The sequence below is a fragment of the Quercus robur genome, chromosome 8 (assembly GCF_932294415.1).
Source record: "Quercus robur chromosome 8, dhQueRobu3.1, whole genome shotgun sequence".
NCBI lineage: Eukaryota > Viridiplantae > Streptophyta > Magnoliopsida > Fagales > Fagaceae > Quercus > Quercus robur.
Window position 1 is genome coordinate 62,890,996 of NC_065541.1, and position 22,867 is coordinate 62,913,862.

Here is a 22,867-nt window from a genome sequence, read left to right on the forward strand (position 1 = left end):
GGGGCCTAGTCCCCGGGTCCTTTCTTTCTTTCTTTTTTTTTTTTTTTTTTTAGTGCCAGAGACGGAGGCATAGTTGGACCAAGGGGCAATGGCTCCCTAATATATATATATATATATATATATATATTTTTTTTTTTAAATACTAGTATTATATAGTTACTAATTTTAACAATTTTATTCAATAAAATTATATTTTGCCTTCTTTAACAATATCATTAATTCTTTTACGAGTAATGCTATAGTTACAAAATTTTCTACAACATTTTTACAAACTACTGAGGCAGTAAATTTTTATTGGTTCGTATTTAGACTCATCACTTATATCACTTTTTAACTTACTAATAATCACTCACTACATTAGCAATTTATAAAAAAAGTTTGTAACTCTAGCATTTTCCTCCTTTTAAAGGCCATAAAAAAATTTTAAAAAAAATTGATCTAAAATCTAAAAATAATATACAAGCCCAAAAAAATTAGCCAAACAACAAAATTACCAATAGTAAAGCCAAAAACAATTAAGCTTAATCAACAATTTTACCCAAAACAAATAACCTGATCCTTTAAAAAAAATTAAATGAAATAATTTTGTCTTTACTTAGAAGCAACGCACACATCAAAAACACATAAAAATAAATAAATAAAACCCATTAGCCAAGCCCTTAGAGCAACCATGAGTGTACCACTACTACACATGTGTTGTAGTGGTACACTCATGGTTGCTCCAAGGGCTTATAAATCATGAGTGGGGCGCATCTCTTACCGATGTGGGACTAGGGTGTCACAGGGTCAAAGTACCCCAAAAATCCCAAACCCCACACTTGGTACTGAGAACAAAACCTTGCCAGCTTGGCTCCCCAAAGAGGACAAACAGCTTGAGGGCATGGAACAAAATCCTCCCACACAGTAACTATCCAACCTAAAAACTTAATAAAAACAATAAAAATATTCACAATAAAGGTTGTATTTTAGCAAAAAAAACTATTTTACCACCAAAGGACAAAAAAATCATATGTTATTTGCAACTATAGTATACTGGTATAAATATCAATTAACTATAGCAAGTTGTTAAAAATAAAAAAATAATATTTTATTAAGATTATATCTCTTCCTTCAATTAAAAAACTCAAATTCTCTTTCTTCCTTATTATTTTAATGAGTTGTTTATATTATTTTAAATGAAGGGATAAAAAAAAAAAATAGAACATTTGATATTGAGTATATTGTAAACTGAGGTAGTAAAATAGATAAAGTAGCTTTTTGAGGTACTAAAAGCTAAAATTTTTAGCACCACTATTTTAAATTATATGAGACACATGGCGTAAAATTATACATGATTTAGAATCTAATTAAATTTAGACTTTTCGGTTTTTGCACAGAATAATTCACTTGCCACAAAAATTAAAAAAATTAGATAGGACAAGGCACAAAATTTAACTTCAACTAAAATTCAATTTATAATCTAATTGAATTTAGAGTCTTTGATTTTTGCACCTAATAATTCACTTGACACACAAATTTAAAAATTAGATGAGACACGTGGCACAAAATTAGACTCCAATTTAAAATTTAATTGAATTTTCTTTGAGTTTTGGCTATATATATATATATATATATATGTATGTATGTATATAGGTCAAGTGATATTATCATATTCTCTAAATTCGATATGAAATCTGGGTCTTAACAAGTCCAAATATGTGAAATGGATAAGTAGAAGATCGCTTTCACCACTCCTTTTGGACATTATGAGTGGCACATCTATATATACACAGAGTTAGGTTCAAGTTACACCTAGTGTAACTCAAAGCAATGTTACAACATCCAATAACTTGTTATTAAATTCATATTTTAAGAATCCCACCGTTAAATTACATGTTCTATATGTGCTTAACATGCATGCCAATTTTCATGACAATCGGATGTTATTTACCATGTGATCCATAAACTCATCTTTTATGAATTATTTTAAACTACAAAAACTTGAATTTAAATAATTGATTGATAACATGACTATTAATCTTTGATCACCATGAAATTTTGCAAGCATGGAGAATATATGAATATAATGTAATCCAACGGTAGATTTGTCAAAATTCGCATCTAATAATAAGTTATTAAGAGGTGTAATATCGTTTAGAGTTACACCAAGTGTAACTTGAATCGAACTCATATATATCTATATAGATGTACCACTTTTTTACAAGTAAATTCCTAACATCAAAGATAGGGTGGAGGCTCTGACTCTTTTTAAGATTGCGCTTGGGATATATTAAAGTTTAAAGTCAGCTTATTTTACTATAACTTATTTTTGCTACTACTCATGAGTCCCACTATACATTTTTGTACTATTCATAAGTCCTACAATACCATTTCAACTACTTTTTTACCTTTATTTATAGTTTTTTGAGTAAAATGTTTTCAGTTTTAACTAAATAAACTATTTCTAAATGGACCCTAAATATGCAAGGAGCATAATACAATATATTTTCTAATCGCATCCCTAACAAATTAATCAATAATTTAAAAATAAGTCTTTCTATTATCTCTTTTTAATATTTAACAATTGGTATGTAAAACTTTATTATTTACTTTAAATTCTATTCAAACTAAAAGTCTATTATAAAAAATTTATAAACTTAAAAATCCCACACAACTCACGTTTTTTTTCCCCCTCAAGTTGCATCTTATTAAATTAATATTTTATTAGGAGGTTAAGCTACAAAACTTTTGACTAAGGGATAACATTTAACAATAATTTAATTTAGATAAAATTTTATCATTTAAGTTTTAGAAATTTAAATTCTATTCCAACTAAAATTCTATTATCAAAATTTTCAAAACTTTAAGGTTTAAACATGATTTAGAATCTAATTGGATAATGACTCTTTGGTTTTTGCACCCAATAAATCACTTGCCACAAAAATTAAAAAATTAGATGGGACATATGGCACAATATTCAACTTCAATTTTGAATCTAATTGAATTTAAACTCTTTGATTTTTGCACCTAATAATTCACTTAACACACAAATTTAAAAATTATATAAGATATATGGCGCAAAATTATACATGATTTAGAATCTAATTGGATTTAGACTCTTCGGTTTTTGCATCCAATAATTCACTTGTCACAAAAATTAAAAAATTAGATGTGACACATGGCACAAATTTTAACGTCAATTCAAATTCAATTTAGAATCTAATTGAATTTAAACTCTTTGATTTTTGCACCTAATAATTCACTTGACACACAAATTTGAAAATTATATGAGACACATAGGACAAAATTAGACATGATTTAGAATCTAATTAGATCTAAACTCTTCGATTTTTGCACCCAATAATTTACATACCACAAAAATTAAATGGACAAATGGCACAAAATTCAACTTCAATTAAAATTCAATTTAAAATCTAATTGAATTTCAACTCTTTAATTTTTGCACCTAATAATTCAATTGACACACAAATTTAAAAATTATATGAGACATATGGTGCAAAATTAAACATGATTTAGAATTTAATTGAATCTAGACTCTTCGGTTTTTGCACCAATAATTTACTTGCTAGAAAAATTAAAAAATTAGATGGACAAATGGCCCAAAATTCAACTTCAATTCAAATTCAATTTAGAATCTAATTAAATTTAGACTCTTTGATTTTTGCATCTAATAATTCTCTTGACACACAAATTTAAAACTTATATGAGACACATGGGGCAAAATTAGACATGATTTATAATCTAATTGGATCTAGATTCTTTGGTTTTTGCACCAAATAATTCACTTGCCAAAAAAATTAAAAAATGGACAATGGCACAAAATTTAACTTCAATTCAAATTCAATTTAGAATCTAATTGAATTTAGACTCTTTGATTTTTGCACCTAATAATTCACTTGACACACAAATTTAAAAATTATATGAGACATATGGCGCAAAATTAGACATGATTTAGAATCTAATTGGATTTAGACTCTTCGGTTTTTGCACAGAATAATTCACTTGCCACAAAAATTAAAAGAAATTAGATGGAAATTGTAAGGACACGATTCTCAAACGGCCCAACAGTGACGTTGGGCTCGCACGTGAAGGATCCCTCACAATAAGATTTGTAGAGAGTGGGCTTGAAAGGCTAGCGTTTGGTTACAGGGCGTTGGTCCAAACCGGACTTTAGGGAAACTCAGATAAGAAAAGGCTTCAGCCTGGATATCCAAGCCCTACAGCTTTGTAACTTAAGGGATTGGACTCCTCGGATCATGTCCGAGGAGCACTAATGTCTTTCTCCGGTTACCCGGCGGTGGGTTTTTCGTGGTGGTGTACATATATTGTCCGGGCATTCTCATCCCTGGAGTTTTTCCCAAGAAGTGAGATGGGGGATTTCTTTCTGATTAGTTTATCTTCTCTTTTATACTAGCCTACGTTCGATGTCCCTCGTCCACGTGTAGGGTCAATTTTTCCAGGACTGATATTTGTCCCGTCAGTCTAATCCCGCAATTGTTGGGGATGGTTGATAAAGCTGAAGAATACTGTTCTGTTAGGTGCAGAGTCTTATTTAGGAAGGGTAATAAGGGTAACTTCCCCAAGATATTTTAGATCTCCTCATGGATTTTTCTTATAGCTCTTTTTTACCCCTCTTCTTAAGGGAGCTTTGGGTCTGCCGAGGACTAAACTGTCCTCGGCTGCATCTCTGGGCCACCTTCAGCCTTATATTTTCGAGCTTGGGCCATAATCTTTTTCGGCTTGGGCCTGTGGACTTCCCATGAGCAAGCGGGTCTGGCCCATAAATTACCGGGCCCCACAGAACACATTGCACAAAGTTTAACTTCAATTAAAATTCAATTTAGAGTCTAATTGAATTTTGACTCTTTGATTTTTGCACCTAATAATTCACTTGACACACAAATTTAAAAATTAGATGAGACATGTGGTACAAAATTAGACTCAAATTTAGAATTTCATTGAATTTTCTCTGAATTTTGAATAAGTACAAGACTGCTTTCACCACTCCCTTTAAACATTATGAGTGGCACATATATATATATATATATATATATATATGGATGTGCCACTTTTTTACCATTACATTCCTGATGTCAAAAACATGAATTGGTGTTCCTACATATGACAAAACGTTTTTTTTTTTTTTTTTTCGTTTTTGTGAGAGAAAGAGTACAAGTTGAGAACACGTTTGTTTGTCTAAAGTCTTAACTCAAATGATGGAAAAACACAGCTATAGTGGCTAATGATTATGCATGTATTTCCATTTTCCACCCAAATAATAATAAAATCAACAAATTGGCAGGCGCAAGAACCCTCCACAGCCAAGACCATGTCAAAGGAAAATTGCAAACACAATATCTATGATTTTATAAGTAATGTTGACCATTCTTATTCTTATTGATATCCACATTTAAAACGTAAAATGAATTATGTGTGAATGATATAAAATAAGAAGAACTGCATGAGAATTAATGCTAAAGTTATATTTTCCCAAAATAAGCAATCATTCGAATGTGTTATTCGGGGCAATGTGTAAGCAAGCAAAGTTTGTTCCAACTGTGAAAGCGCAAATGACAACAAATGAGTTCCCCACAAACCATTAGGGATGGTAAGGTTGGTAATGCTGAAGCCTTCCTCAAATTCTCTAAAGGGAAGGTGGATTAAATATCTAATTGGTTCACAAGGAAGCCAGTTGTCTAGCCAAAAGCATCCCCTACTTCTCAAAGGATCCCCCTATTAAGAAGGTTTCTCCCTTGGACGATGGCTTTCCAAGTGTGTGAGCTATTATTAGGTTTCTTGGTCATCATAAAGGAAGTGTTGGGAAGGATGTTAGTGACACAACCTTTTTCGATCTTTCCCCCTTTCTATGAAGGGATTTGGATCCGGTGCAATAGTTAGCGTGTTCTGTTTATTTTTGGTATTATTCATAAATCCTATTGCACTTTTTGATATTATTCATGTATCCTATTGTATTCATATGTTTTGCTTATTTTTGTTACTATTTATAGGTCTCACTGTACTTTTTGGTACTATTTATGGATCCCACTACACTTTTTAATACTATTTATGTGTCCTACTATATTATTCAGCTAACTTTTACCATTATTTACAGTACTTTCAACAAAAAGTTTTTAATTTCAGCTAAATAAATTATTCTCAAATAGACACTTAGAATTATTGCATTATGCAATTACCACGTGTATGCAAGATGTTAAAGTTAACATGATAATCTTATTTATTTGAAGTTTTTACCCTATTAGCTTTTACATCGCACATACATGTGATAATTGTAACTATTGCACCAAATCTTAACCGGCTATGAATTCCATCTCCCACGAAAGAAAGACAGATTAGTATTATCAATTAATACTCACTAAATTTATAGGTGTCAAACAATGAAAAGTTGTCATGGAATATAAGTAGATTGCGTACTTTACTCTTAAGTCTTAACAGCTTCCACCTAAAAAGCCTGAAAGTGTCATTCTTTAAGGTACAAATGTTAGCATAACTTTCGGTTGGTTAGTCCTCTTCAAACTTTTCTTCTTTTCTATTTAATTTTTTTTATTATCTTGGAAAACTCACAAAAAGAAAACCTACTCAGTAACCAAAGAGACAATAGAGGTCAGAAATAAAAATAAACTGGACGTACGCCACACCATCAAGCAGAACCACAATAACATTCGCATTCCTTTGCATGGGAGGAAAAAGCACACAAATGCCTTTCAATTTGTGGGATTTTGTTTTCCCTGTATAAATAATAATTTCACTTTATTAAAACCAATGAAAAGAAGGGAAAGAGACCACTTGAGGATTAGGTATTTGCATATCATTTATCTATTAATCTTGGAAAACACTTACACTACCACTTGAGATATCAATATTATTTTTTGCTTTTTTTTTTTTTTTTGGCAACCCATTGAAGAGTTGCATGTCTTAAATTCTTAATAATTAAAACCAATGAAAAGAAGGGAAAGAGACCACTTGAGGATTAGGTATTTGCATATCATTTATCTATTAATCTTGGAAAACACTTACACTACCACTTGAGATATCAATATTATTTTTTGCTTTTTTTTTTTTTTTTGGCAACCCATTGAAGAGTTGCATGTCTTAAATTCTTAATAATATTATTTGATTTAAATTTCTATTTTCCAATTATTTTAACAATTGAATTAAATGGTTGCATGTATTGAGTTATGTGGGCACCAGAGAGAAATTGAGTCAATTTTGCACCACATTTCTATCCACGAGATTTACTTATATATTTTTGGATGAATACTAAGGGTCCGTTTGGATTGAGCTTATTTTTGCTAAAACTGAAAACTGAAACTAAAAATACTGTAGCGAAATATTTTTTATGTGAATAGTACCGTGGGACCCATTTTTAATAAAAAAATTGTGAAAAGTGGAATTTATGGGTCCGTAAACAGTGCACAAATGCACTGTTCACACTGAAAAAGTCCACATATACGACTGCACAGTAACTGATCACTCTTGAAACGCGTTAAAAAAAAAAAAAAAAAAAAAGGGAGGTGTTTGCTGTGTTACTGTAGCGTGGGTCCCACGCAGAAAACGCAAACGCGCATCAGCAAGAAAACGTCCAGCCCAAACGCCCTCTAAATATTCTTCATAAACAAACAGTGTTTATTGGATTGGACCCTAGGAGTGGCAAGTGGGCACTCGGCAGTATGACTATGATTAAGGCCTCTGTCCTATTCTGGACTCGATTTTGAGCAGATTTGTTTTCCCAGCCTTAGTTTGGGCTTGGGTCAAACCAGTAAGTTAAACATTCACGACTATGAGAAGCTAAGATTATCGATAGGTCCTCCTACTAGAAAAAGCCCAAGAAAAGCCTTATAGCGTTAGGTCTCCTCGGTTTTAAAAACCAGAAAAGCCTTGTAGCGTTAGGTCTCCTCGGTTTTAAAAACCAGCGTGTGGAATTAAAGTGGTCACTTGTCACCCTATCGCCAACCCTGTGAGCCCATTTAAGAGCATCTGCATCTGCATCTGCATCTGCAATATCAAGGCAAAGTTGAAAGAAATCACCACTAAAATTATTTTATTCTAGTAACATCAATTAAGAGTAACAATCTCTTTTTTTTTTTTGAGAAGAATTAATAACAATCTTATCAGTATCACTCCAAAATAAAAAAATAAAAAAAATCTTATCACTCTTATAAGAGGGGGTTATTTTATGTATGTGAAAATATTCAAACTAAAGAATGAAACTCTTTTGTATCCACTTGTTATATTATTTCCAAAACCATCTAATAATACACACACACACACATACATATATATGTGGGTTCCAGTTAACTCAACTGGTAAAGTCTCTGATAATTAAATAAGAAATCTGAAGTTCAATCTCCCGCCTACACAAAAAACTGATTGGTGTCTTGATCTAATGATAAAAAGCTATCCTCAAGAGCTGACGCCATAAGTTGAAACCCTCATCACGCATGCGATGAGGGGTTTTTTTTTTTTTTTTTGGTCTAGTATCATAATTTCCTTTTTTAAAAAAAAAAAAATTGGATAAGTCTGTTTGTTTGGTTTATTTATTTATTTTTTTTATACAAAATAAAAATTCTACTCTAATCTAATATAAGTGTATATGTATGTGAAGTACTCAAATTTTTTCCCTATTAAGCGTAAGGTTTAGAGGTATTTCTAACCACATAAAAGTTAAGTCCAAAGAGAGAAATCCTCTTATAAATAGTATAGATACATGCACACTAAAAAGACACTTGGCACAAAATTGGAGGACAACTATAATTTAATTTGGATTTTTTTTTTAGAATCATTTAATTTGGATTATTGATTCAATGTATTGTTTATACTACTTGTGGGGCCCGAAATCTGAAGTCCCAGCCCACTTTGTGTTAAGGGCCCAAAGCCTTGTCCTATAAAGCCCAACCGCCTAGGACGCGCAATGCAACTCCCTGAAGGCCCAAGAACGTGGCCGAGGACGACCTCACATCCAACATCTCATAAAAACGCCTGAAGAAAAGGACAAATTCAGCACAAAAGCAGCTCAAGGGAGAAAGCTGCCAACACCTTAATGCGGAGCCCAGCGCCTGACAAACCCATACTCACACCATGCTATCTAGCTATTCCCAATCACTCTGACGTATGGATTGATAAGACGAGTAACCATCCCAAACAAGGAAAAACGGACACGTATGTGAAGAACGAGAGGAGAATACTAGTATAAAAAGAAAAGAGAGCTAAGACAAAGGGCCCCGGAAAAAAGGGAGGAGAAAAAGGAGAAAGAATGGTGAGAAGATACTGCTCCTCGGATTAATTCCGAGGAGTCAGACCTTTCAAACCACATCCGTGTAGGGCTTAGCTATACAGGCCAAATCCACCTTCGTATGGGCTTCCATGAAAATCCTGACTAAACCGTTGCCCAACGACCAATGTTCAGCCTTTTCAAACCCACTCTCTACAAATCGTATTGTTCGGGCCTTTAAAAATCGTGTCCCTACACTACTATTTAAGGGGCTTCCCCTGTTTGGGATCCTCATTTTCTTTATTATTCAAAAATACCCCTACATTCGTATGTTTAAGTAGAGACAAAACTAAAGAAAAATTCGGTAAAAATACAATTCTAATTCCCACTAAAACATTGCCTAAAAAATAGAGCCACTCTCTTGTTAATTTTCAAAATTGTTTTATCTATTTATAAATTAGATTCTCAAAATAAAAATTATATATAAAAAATAAAGACACAAGTTTTTTTTTGGCTATAAAATAGGACCTCTAAGCTCAATGTTTTCACTTTTTTTTTCTTCTAAATTCTAATCTCACATTTTTTTTTGTTATTTTTTTCAAATCTCTTATTCTTTCTTTTTGAATTATTAAAAAAATGTGATTTATAATTTACTCCTTTTTTTCTTTTTAATGATTTTTTATTTATTTATGTTGGTGTTTGAATTGTTTTAATGAATGTATTTTCTGTCCAAAATAAAAATCACTATGCATGTGGTTTAATTGGATAGAAGAGATAAATATCTCAAATTGAGATGAATAGAAAATAATGAAATTAAAAAAAAAAAAAAAAAAAGCCTCATCACACGTGTGAAATGCGTGTGATGAGGCTAGTATATCATTTAAAGTGTATTCGTTTAATGTCATTTAAAAATTTTAAATAACATAACATTAGGATCTTTTAAAATTCTTAAAGTAACTTTCCATGAATTTTTTAAAATCTTATCCAACCATTTTGAATAAAATGAATTGGATTTTGCGAGGTCATTAATATTTAAACAAACATTAATTTTTATTATTTTGTATTTATTTGAATTATTGTTAACATGATAAAATATAATTTATTTATTTTAAGAATACCATGTTGGGTCGTTACACTAAAATTCTTTAAAATATTATTCTAGGTTAATAGGTTAAATGTGTTGTTTTCATTAGTTGAAATGAACAAGGTGCTATTCCTTGAAAGATACTCACTGAAATTTTGTTTGAATGCTTATTCCTTGTTATGGGGAAACTAATATAAATTTGATTATGATAAGGCAGGGGCACTTAGCTAAAAACCTGGCATCAATCAGTGCCTCTTTCAAAACATTGACTTTTAAAACCGAAAATGATGGACAGTTAAAACTTAAAACTAAAATATATAACCTATATATATATAGCCTACGTTTTGTAGTTTGATCGTATGCATGACATTATAATGACATATATGGAATTGTCTGTACTTTTTTTTTAATATATATAATCGGTCAATTTTATCGTATATGCATGTAGCTTTAACGTCAATCATGGTTCAAGTTTCTCAAAAAAAAAAAAAAAAAAAAAAAAAGGTTAAAAAATCAGGCAATTCTATCAGTTTCCTTTGGGAAGATAGAAGATAATTAAATATAATGTATTGAAATGAATTTTTTTAAGAATGTTTTATCCATTGCTTTATTTGTGAGTTTGATAGAAAGAAATTGAATAGGTAGGAGGGAATGAAATGACCTAACCATTCCTCCTTTTAAAGAATACTATTTTCTTTATTGAAATAGAGATGAAAATCCAATTTTACATCTATTTTGAGGAAGAAAAAAAAAACACAAATAAAAAATGAATGTTATAATAATAAAATTATATATATATATAAACATATATATTTCTTTTCTTCCCATTCATTCTTTTATAAACTTCAAAAGATATCAAAAAATAAAATAAAATACATCATATATATTTCATTTCATTTTACTCTTTTATTATCTATTCATTCTATAGTTGTCAGTATTGTATGATACGCGATACGTATCATATCATGTACAAAAAGTTTTAAATCGTAAGTGCTCATGAATCGTTCAATACATAGATGTGTATCGTATGAATCGTATCGTATCGGTGAAGCCTATGCATCGTACGATACATAGACATGTGGGTTTAAAATGAGTTTTTTTTGTTAAAATTTGTGATTTTATTTGATTTAAACAAGTTATGAGACTTTGTTAACACAAAATTATTGGGAAACTTAATTAAGTCTAATGAAATAATAAGTTCATGAGTTTTTTTCCTCCTTTCTTTTTCTCCTACAAAATTTAGACTATACTCATAACACTCACTTTCATATGTACAAATTTATTTTCTATGCTATTAATAATTTATTAAATGAAAATGTAATTATTTTTTGTTTTGTTATTATTATTTTGAGTCTAAAAAGCTAGAATTTCAAGAAAAAATATAAAGAAAAAATTATTAGAATAAAAAAACCAAAAAAAAAAAGAGTAAATGTTGATAATAAAAAAGAAAATGTCTATGAAAAAATAATTTTGCAAGATGCTAAACATGATGATAACATTGACTTAGATGGAGTTGATTAGCCAAGATGATGAAAATATATTATTATTTTGGTTAATATATCATGTATTAATTCTGAGTTTAATCAATTTGAATGTACATGTTATAAACATAAGTTAATTTGATTTATTTAGTTAGTTTTGTTAAATTTTATTACATATTAAATTGGTCATTAGTTGAATATATTTTGAATTTATAATGAATATACTTTTTATATATGTATATCTATAATTATTTTATAATTTTATTAAGTATTTGTGTATCTTACGATATATGATTCGATACAATACACGATACAAAAAAATCAAAAATCGATTCACGATTTGACAATTACGAGTGTAAACTGAAAGACAGAGATTTTAGTGTTCTAGGGATGCAATTAATTGAGAATAAAACCAGAATGATACCACATAAATATTCATAAAGTATGTATATATAAATAATAATAAAGTTTTATGTTTAACCAATTAAGGTGATGACACTAATATCAAAAAATTTGCTCTATAATTAGAGCGTTACTACATTATAAACATTATTTAAACTCATATCCTTTACAAATTTTTTTCTCAAAAAAAAAAAAAAAATCGTTTACAAATTTGATTGTTTTCTGATGATGTGGGTTGGGTACTTAAAGGTAAAATCCATGATAATTTTTTATTTATGTTATCTATTGATTTTATCTATCTACTTGTAAATATCAAAATGATCATGGTCAATTGGATAAATAATTATATCATCTATATAACAATTAAATTCAATTTTTTTAATTATTTTTTTCATAAAAAAATTAAAATTATATACAATATATGTGTTTATGGAGTTCTAAATTTGTAATACACTAGTAGGACCCATCTCTTTATTACAAGTTTTGAACACATTATTGTAAAATAGAGATTTTTATTTTAAAAAATAATCTCAATTGTGTGTCTGGTTTGATTCATGGATTATATTAATCGATCCAACTGGGGCCATTCAACAGTTCAATTGTGATTTGCATCGAAACAATTAAAGGTGTATAACTAGCTAGACTGGAAAAACATTGCGGTACATAATTGAACTTGATCCGAACAATCATTTCATTTTGATTTTCAAAATAATGTCAGTAGCAACTATACCTGACATCAAGTGAGAAGAAGTGAAGAACCATTCGACAGGGACTTTTAGGGCCTGATTGGTAAAAGATTTTTAGTAACATTGTTTTTGTTTTATAGAAATACGTGTGAATGAAAAAATATATAGAAATACGTATAATATTGTTTAAACACTAAAAACTGTTGTTTAAACAACAGTATTAAACACCCCTCAATTTCTCGATTGTGAAAAACCCTCAAAATATATATTAAAAAAAACAACTATTTTTGTTTGCGTAAAAGCAAACATAATAATAATAAATGAACTTAATTATAAAATCATATATATATATATATGTGTGTGTCTTTTGTCTTATTCATAAATTCTCTTTCTTTACTAGTAGTAATGTAATGTCTACTAAACTTATGTAGTTTCAGTCACCAAGTGTCATGTCGTATCGAATAGCAAACCCCACTCAATCCGTCAGTCGGCAAAAACGTCCAATTGTTCCTTACACTTCATTATTGGTTCATTATTAACTAAATGAGAACTCATTGTTTAATCAACCATTTTGTTGTTTTCTAATAAAGTCATAAAAACTGAGTAGACATCGTGTTTGTTTCAAATTTCCTTGTTCCACAAGTTGAGAAAGAAGACATTGTAGATAGAATCTATCTGTATAAGACAGTTTATGAAGTATACAATTATGAAATAAGGCCTAAACAGTCTTCAGCGGTCAATCATGACATGCATTTTGAAATAGACTATATATAATTCAAGTCTCTTCTATGATTGTTTAAGTTTTTGGAATTCTGCAATCTTGACCAAGCATTCTCATTCCATTTGGTTTCAAATATAGATGCTTTTAATTTCAAGGCACCTAATGGCCTAGGCACCTAATGGGCTTTGTCCTTTAATTAAAAGGAACCTCCCCTAGCACATCTTTCCCGTCTGCAGGTACAACCCCACAATGGCAGAAGTGAATGTTAGAACAAAATTCAAGAAAATTCTACGTCAAATAACTAATACAGTAAATTTTGGTAATCAATACCTCGGAATAAAAAGGAATTTTGTTAAGGAGGTAATAATAATTTATTGCTTTATCTGAAATTGTCATCATGTTCTAGTCCATTTTGAATTTGATTGATTACGGGAAATACCAATAGAGTAAGCATAATGTCATAAATTTTGCTACAACTTCGTCACATAACAAAGTTGTGGAAAAGTTTGTAACACTATATTTACTCATATCAATACAATCATCTTTCATAACTATTTAACTACCAAATAGGTTTCTCAAAAAAAAAAAAAAAAAACAAAAAAAAAAAAAAACAAACTACCAAATAGGTAGTATACCCAATATTCAAAACTCTGTGACGTGCCACTTCGAATGAAAAGCACTAATACAAATCATTTTGGAGTTAATGATTTATTGCTTAGAATGTTCGAGTAAGATTTTAGCTCAATCAAACCATATCAGTCTACCTAAGTGTGGGTCCAATAGACATGCTCCCTAAATTCCTGCCTATGGTATTAATAGTTACCTCACAATATTCACAACACCATGAATTTAGGATAGTGGTCACCCATAACATGCTATCAAGTATCGAGCTCTATACTACTGCACATCCTTGATGTGATGGTCACTTCACAAGTATAAGTACTTGTGAGATGTGGGAGGTAAAGACCGGGATTCAAGTCTCTAGAAAGGAGCTTCACACACATATATACTTAGATTAGGTTAGAGTAGAATTCTATCTTGTATAAAAAAAAAAAAAAAAAAAAAATATCGAGCCCTATTTTTTTTTTTTTTTTTAGAGAGTTTTAACTTATGGCATCTGCTCTTAATAATAGTTCTTATCATTAGACTAAAACACCAATTAGTTTTTGGTGTAAACGGGGATTAAACTCTAGATTTTTTATTCAACTATCAGAGACTTTACCAGTTGAACTAATTAAAATCCTCTAGAATTTATATATTATATATATATATATATATATAAAAGTATCAAGTCCCATTATAAACCAAATTTCATTCCATGATTAAGGTAGGTATTGATTATTAAAAAATTCAATCAAATTTATTCCCCAAAAAGGGGATCATACACTAATTTGGGGTCTGCATCACACTGGTGCCTTATTTATTTATTTCATTTGAGCAGGTACTCATGTACACGTTAGCCATACAATCAATTGATCCATCATACACAACAAGGAACTATTATTCCCAATCCTCTTGTTCCATGAAATGAACCCAATACCTCATCCGTATTAAAAGGTTAAGTACCACTACAAGGGCTAATATATATATATCTGTGTGTGTGTGATGGGTCAAATTTATCAATTGTGAAACTATTTTTATTACAACTTACTAACTAAACAAATATGTCAGTTGCTTCAAAGTTTTTAACTGCCATGTTAATTCCAATTTCCTATCGTTTATTGTGACCATGGATAACATCTCCCCATTTCCCATTTACCTTAATTTGGACCCTTTCTTTCTTGAACATAATTATTAATTCATGCACAAATTCATGCTCATTTTTCATCTATCAACTGCAATTCATTTATTTGATATTTTAGTAGGAAGAAATGGAATGGTTACGAGAGTAATGTTCATTCCATTTCATTCCCTTCTAAGCATTATTCTCAAAAAAATTAAGGACATTCATTCCTTTATTATTGAAAAGTATAATACCAATTTTACTTCCATTTTTAAAAAGATTAATAAAAGATGATGCGTATCTAGTAAAATTATATATTTCTTTAATTTGTGTTTCTTCTGTTATGAGCTCCCGAATATTTACATTATATATTTTTCATGATGTATCAATTCCATTCTCTTTTATAAAGTCTCAATGATAATGTTAGTTGTTTATGATCTAAGCCGTTGTCAAAGAACTAAAATTGTTTTATATTCGGAAGAATAGTTTTGGTCAAATTAAGACGCCCCATGATTTGTAAATGGATTATATTTATAGTGTGCTTTAGAGTTTTCATATGACTCTTGTAGAACCTTTTCTTTTCAACGACACAATATTAAAAATGGACTGAATAAGAAAGGATATTATAAGCCATCTGAGAGAGAGAGAGAGAGAGAGAGAGAATGTGTGATAAAATGCCTTAATTGACTTGTTAACTTGACGTGATATGGAAGGAAAATGCTAAAGATTCTGAACACGTTCACTACATAGACAAAGGGAAAAGTTTTGAAGTGACTAAATCAAGTTTACGCCTATCATGCAAACACGCTTTAATCATTTGTTTATCTAGTGATGAACAGAATGAATAGAGTCTTTTCCAGTGAGACACCAATTGTACGAACTTGTGCAAAATGAGTAGAGATTCGGGAAATGACAATTAATAACCTGTATATGAATTACCATTATTACCGTTTAATATTAGGCTAGACATGTCGGGCCAATCTTTAAAGCTGCTCGTCTAGTTTTGTATATTTTTCAAGGACTGGCCTCGTCTTTCCGTCCTATAAAATATGACTATTATGAAATACAGCTATGTACGTAGCTTTCTCTGTTATATACATGCCTTCATGAACAGAAGAATTTGTTTTATGGCCTTCGTACAAGTGGCCTTTGCTTTTTTTATTATTGTCTCTTTCTATTTTATTTGGGATTGGTGGTTGAATATGGGAAAATGAATTAATTATTTCTATTATTTTAGGTATTCATCGTACGGTAATTATTTTTTTATCATGTTTATATAAACGGGAGTTGAAAACAGATTTTTTATTCAACAAAAAGACTAAAATGCAAAAAATGATCTTTATAATATTAGGCTTGTATATGAAACTAATCCACACATCTAATCTAAGAGGCAGCTTCAGAGTTACATAGATTGAACCATACTATGTTTCTCAAATTAATTACCGTTAGTTATTTCAAGCATGTGATCAAATCAAATGCATGACAGTTGCTAAAGTAGGACCCCTCTAAAAATTGCCGAAATAATACATAGAACAACGACTGTGTAGCAAACCAGCTAAAAACCAACAGTTTAGCTTCAATGCAAGAAACAAAGACAAAGGAAAGCAGACCCAAAACGCAAAGGCTGGTAACAAGACCTTTTCAGCTGAGCTTTTTTTCACTTCCTCATATATTCTCAAATTGCTTTCATGTATTGATTATGAATTAATACAGAAGACACATATATTCATACATATTCCTGAACCCCCCTACTATATATCTTTCACTCTTGAAGAAAGCTCAAACCCTTCCATCAAAAACACCTATTCCTTCCTTTTTATCTATCTTGGTTTCAAAGAAGAGTGATGGAGCAAGCACCTTATTGGATGTGGACGAAGAGGAAACAAGTCTTGCAGTCACATTTTCCACCTTCAATGAATTCTTTTAACAGCAGCTCATGGGAAGAGAAGGCTTTTGCAGAAGACTCAGCTGGGACTCTTGGTGGATGTGTATGGCCTCCAAGATCTTATACTTGCAGTTTTTGTAATAGAGAATTCAGGTCTGCACAAGCTCTAGGTGGTCACATGAATGTTCATAGAAGGGATAGAGCTAGGCTCAAACAATCTCTTAGCCCCTCCAATAAACCCCTCCATAAGTCATTGGAAGGTCAGTTTTCAACTGAGATTAACAGCAAGTTGAGTCACAATCTGGTCTCTAAATCTTGCCCTAGTGAACAAACTTTTAAGTCTGCTTATTCGTTTTCTAGTAGTGCTCAATCTTGGTCAAATCCTTTGGGGGTTGGACTTTTGAGTATCTCAGAATCAAATCCTGAAGTGGGAAAGAATCAAATAAGGGATCAAGAAGATTCTGTCGGTCTAGGTTGTGATGATGATTATGTTGAAACTGACTTGTCTGTGGGCATGAATTCGTTTGTTAGCCAAAATAGACCAACTGGGTCTTGTGGGGATGGGGCAGCTAGTTGCAAGAAACCTAGGACTGCTGTTTCTTCACTGTCTTTTGTTCTCAAGCCATTTTCAGATGATAGATACCATCTTCAATCAGAGGTTATTGAAGTGCTTAACCCTAGCACCATGGAAGGCTTGGATCTTGAGCTCAGGCTTGGTGATACACCTAATGTGAAGTGAGTGCAATTTTATTATGGGCCTAATTAATCAAGTGAATGATGAGAGAATCTTTGATCTTTGTTTCTCTTTCCTTTGATCTTTTCATACCTCATGTTGATCTTATAGCTAACAGGCAGAGGTACTATATATATTGAGAATCTTGAATGAAATCATGAAAAGCTTAAATTTTTTCAATGACTTTGACATGATTGTAATTTCCATTAATGCATCTGATTTGAGACTTCCTCTCTTCTATTTGCTTTTGAGCTAGTGAGTAAAGTAATCAGTTTCTTTTGCACTATCTTCCACTTCCTTGCAGCTGTGATCACAAAATGACAAGTTGCAGACTATTAGTTTAGGAGATGAATACTGCAATGCTTTAGTTTTGAAAATGTTGTGCAATCTGCGATGATGCCACTACATATGATCAATTGTTAATTACTTGTGTGCTGATGGGTATATTAGCATCATATATATAATTCAATTGAAAACTTACATAATTTATTATGAATTGCCTTGATGAGCACTAGTTATGTTTTTACGAAATCGGGTTTCTGATTGTCATTCAATTGTTGTATCATGGGATAGATTTAAATTTTTGAGGAGGCTGTAGGTAAATAAAAGACTCCTCTTTTCCCCAGTTAAAACCTGTAGTTATAACTATAACTGCCTGTTCAGACTTGAATTAAGAGGAGAGAGAGAGAGAGAGAGAGATTTGATAGTGAAGTTTGAAAGAGTGAAAAAAAAAGGGAGCCTGGGGAGCAAACTGACATTTAAAGGTCACCTCAGCTACATAAAAAAGGACAAAAGCTAGGGACATACATCACACAACATGAACGGCCTTTCTACCTGTATTATTACTATCAACAAAATCCATCACACCCCCGTTTTATCCTCTATCCATTCCAAAATTTTCTTTCTGTTTCAAACTTTTCTCTCTAAACCCTCCAAAATCTAAATAATAAAGTTAGTGACATGTTTTTCTTTTAAAAATACCTTTTTTCACAATTATTTACGATGTTATAATTAAAATAATATCATTTTGTCTATGAGTTTTCCATTGATGTCATTTTTATCATATACCAATAATAATTTTCAATTTCTATCCCCACTAGGTCTCAACATAATTTGATAAGAACAAAGTTTCTCTCCAAACTAGTTTGGTGAGAAACATTTCAAACTTATTATGTATCTTTTTTTTTTAGTGTAAATTTTGAAAATCTAACTATTAAATTTCATGTTACTTATATTCTTAACATGCATATCAAATTTCGTTCAAATATTTACTATTTGATCAATGAACTTTTTTTTTTATACACAATTTTAGATTACAAAAACTTGAAATTTTAACATTTATTTGATGACATAGCAATTGATCTTTGATTTTCTTGAAATTTTGCAAGTATGAAGGATAAAATAAGAACATACAATTCAACGGTTAGATTTTCAAATTTCACACTCAATATAAAAATATATGATAAGTTTGAAAGGTTTCTCTCCAAACTAGTTTGGAGAGAAACTTTATTCATTTGATAATTATGGCTAAAACAACCAAAATACAACCTATACGTTTTTAGACCCCTTAAACACAAGTCGTTTAATGTAGTTATTTATCCAAATGATTACTTATATAAATTATTCAGTTCTAGGTTAACACAATAAAATCATATCATGTAAATAATGCGGAAATATAAAGAACAAAATGATATGATAGCCTAGGAAAACCTAACCGATAAAAAACTTGGGAAGGATTTAACTTAGTTATCCTTAAGGTAAAACAGATCCACTATGAAAGAATTGAAATTTATACAATAAAATTTAGACCACTAATATCCTATTACTACCTCGAGTAAAAAACTTACTACCATGACCACGTGACAGCTTCGAATTCACAAATTACTTCTTTCTTTAATCCATTGCAACCACAAGTTCTCCTACTTGTGACTTTGAAACTCCACTCAAAAGTTTCAGATCTTCTTTAAAGTTCTTTATGCAACAACTGAAGAGATCATCAAGTTCTTGACATGAACCTTGATCTTGAGAACCCTAAGTGTGTGTATGAAGGTAAACACCTCTAGATCTCACAAAAGATTCAACACACAACTCTCAAAAAGACTTTTAAAATGTAGCTAGGGTTATTCCTTTTATACTTGGAGTAAAACACAAAACTCTACATGTCAAACAAACTTGGGCTGAATTGGAATTTTTGCAAAAAAATAAATCTGCATATGGTTTGATCGATTGAGCCTTGCAGATTTAATCCAATAATTTCTGCAATCACTTTATTCCAATTTTACAAATAAACACATTTTGAGTAAGCCTAAACCTAGACTTTATATTTTGATCATTGTTTGCCACCATAATACAAATTAAAATTCTAATACATTAGTTCCTAAAATCTTATAACCTAACACAACTTTTATCTACATGATTAAATTTTAAGCTTCCAAAACTAAGAATAGCCATCTTCACATCCTTATATACATTATTGTGATTAAAACATTCACGTGGTTCTCAAGTTGCACATCCATAAGTACTATAGAGTTTATTTTACTGCTGACATTATTATTATTTTTTTTACACACCAATCATAATAAACTATATATTAAATAATCACAGTAAGAAATACTGTACGCAGTACGCATGTTCGAATTTCAAATAGTGCACCTAACTCCCTGGAATCAAATTGAATAATTAATAATTCCCTAACAAAACCATATTATTATTTTACTATTTAACAAGAGAGAGAGAATATCACATCATGTTTCTCAAACAAAAAAAAATATATCACATCATTGGCACTATTTTACGCGTTCTTTGTTTTTTACTTTTGGAACCATATATATATATATATATATACTAGCTACCAGTATTACACTATTTCAAGTCTGAACAGCTAAGGATACCTGACCTACAACCCTAAAATTATCCAAAATATAGTTAATGTTTTAAAAACCCTACAACCCTGTCTGCTTGTAGTGGTAGCTATCACACCGGTACCCACCATTTGACACCAACGGTTCCTCCAGAATACACGGCGAAGTCTTCGTGTTTCATTTTTTCAACACATCTTAACATGGAAAAAAAAAATTGATGAAACATCGCTTTTTGACTTGATGGTTTTATTTATTTCACAGAGTAAGCAACAGAGACATTGCTGGGTATACAGGGAATTTATGTTGCTAGCTCCAACAATTCTTTTTCCCATTACAGGAAGCACTTTTGTACGTTATTCTAGAGGTGGGTTCTTCTATGTTTTCTAATAAGTAGGTTTAGAAAAGAGGGGAGTGAAGGTGTTTGATGAAAAGGGGCTGAAGTTTCTTTGTCCAAGAGAGTTTTGCAATTGTCTTGCTTGTGGGATTTGAGTAGTTGGGTCACTTTTTTGGGAACTTTTAGTGAGGTCCTATTAGCGTGTATCTGTCTGTGTGTACTATGTACTATACATAGTATTAGTGGACAGAGGAAGAGCCAGATTTCACGTGGGCAAGATGATGTATCACTATCTGTTTCCTTCAAAGATCCATTTATAGGAATCAGGAAGTAAAAATTAAAGAATGCTTTTAATATTCTCAGCTTTGCGTTGGTTTCTTTATTTAGGGGGTGCTTTGAAATATGTACTTTTCCTATTTATAGGTGTTAAAGAGCAGTACTAATTATGCCTTGGAGTAAAATACAAAAGCACCATGAGCTGTAGGTAACACCGTAACATATTGCTATTAATTTTTTAGAAATGTTAACAAGCACGACGGTGGTGCATGTTAAGGTGCAAAAAAGATTTTTTTTTAAATATAAAAAAAAAAAAAAAAGTAAGGAAAAAAAACCTCAACGTCACTTATAAAATTGAAAAAAATGAGATAAAACTGGAAAAAAAAAATTTAATTGTCAGAAAAATTTCAAAAAAATTATTAACAGACATCTTGCGGTGCCCTTTAATACAACCCTTAATTTTTTTTTTCGAAAATATCTGATTTGTCATAAGCACAAAGGAGACTTATTAGCACGTTTAAAACTTCTTTACTGTTTAAAGTTCTCTCTACTTCCTTCCAACAGTTTGTCTTCATTGCGAAGGTCTCATAGCGAGTCAGTGACTCTATTATGATAATTGAAGGTCTCATAGTGAGTCAGTGACTCTATTATGATAATTGATATGCACAAGTAAGTGTCTCTCTAACCAATGATAGATAAATAGTAACCAGATATAGAGAATGAAGCATGAGCAAAGAAATTTTCAAACAATTAATGTTTAATAACAATTGTGCTTAATGAGCAAATAGGGTATTTCTAAAAAGTTTTAGTGGTACTTGGTTATAGTCCAAACATAAGGGGAGGTTTTTATATTTTACCCTAAATCTCATTTGAATATATTGGGATTCAGATCTTGTCCAATTAGAGGGAAAATGGAAAATAACTTTTAAAGTTTTTATCAGATGAGTGATATTTCATCTCGGGCATATATAGGGTTTTGCACAAGATGCAATACCCTAAATATTGTATGGGATCTCAATCCAACATACTCAATATTGTCTACTTAACTAATTAATAGTAGTTAATACTTTTTCAACCCTCCGAATTGGGTAGCTAAATAAGAGTGGTTTTCTTTTGCAATACCCTAGATGGTTGTTAGGGAGACATTGCCATTGTTAGCCAATGACTCAATGTCAAACATAATTTAACACGTCCATCAAAGAGCTCAGATATATGTACTATCTACCTAAATGGCTTCCAGTACAATAATGTTCGTCCCTCAATTGAGAATGTGTGGAGGATAACGTGTTAAACTTCAGCCTCATCCTTTTCAACCAGCATTGAGCCGTATAAACATTAAAACTTTGAATAATGTTGCCATAAAGCTGTGCCCTTCTCTTGAAGCATGGGAAATATGGAAATCTTTTACTTCCAGAGGTAGTACAACAATGCACAAGTTTCTTAAAACAGAAC

General features: G+C 30.9%; 1 protein-coding gene across 1 annotated transcript; it reads left to right on the forward strand.

Annotated features, from left to right (window-relative positions):
* Window positions 1-16,871: 16,871 nt before the first annotated feature.
* Window positions 16,872-18,182, forward strand: LOC126697560 (probable transcriptional regulator RABBIT EARS). The gene has a single exon (XM_050394598.1). It carries the CDS (start codon window positions 17,171-17,173, stop codon window positions 17,948-17,950), a length of 780 nt encoding a protein of 259 aa, XP_050250555.1. The 5' UTR covers window positions 16,872-17,170; the 3' UTR covers window positions 17,951-18,182.
* The last annotated feature ends 4,685 nt before the right edge of the window (window positions 18,183-22,867 follow it).

Excerpts from the sequence above, each read along its gene's own strand:
- LOC126697560 (XM_050394598.1), top strand. The coding sequence starts at position 17,171 with ATGGAGCAAGCACCTTATTGGATGTGGACGAAGAGGAAACAAGTCTTG.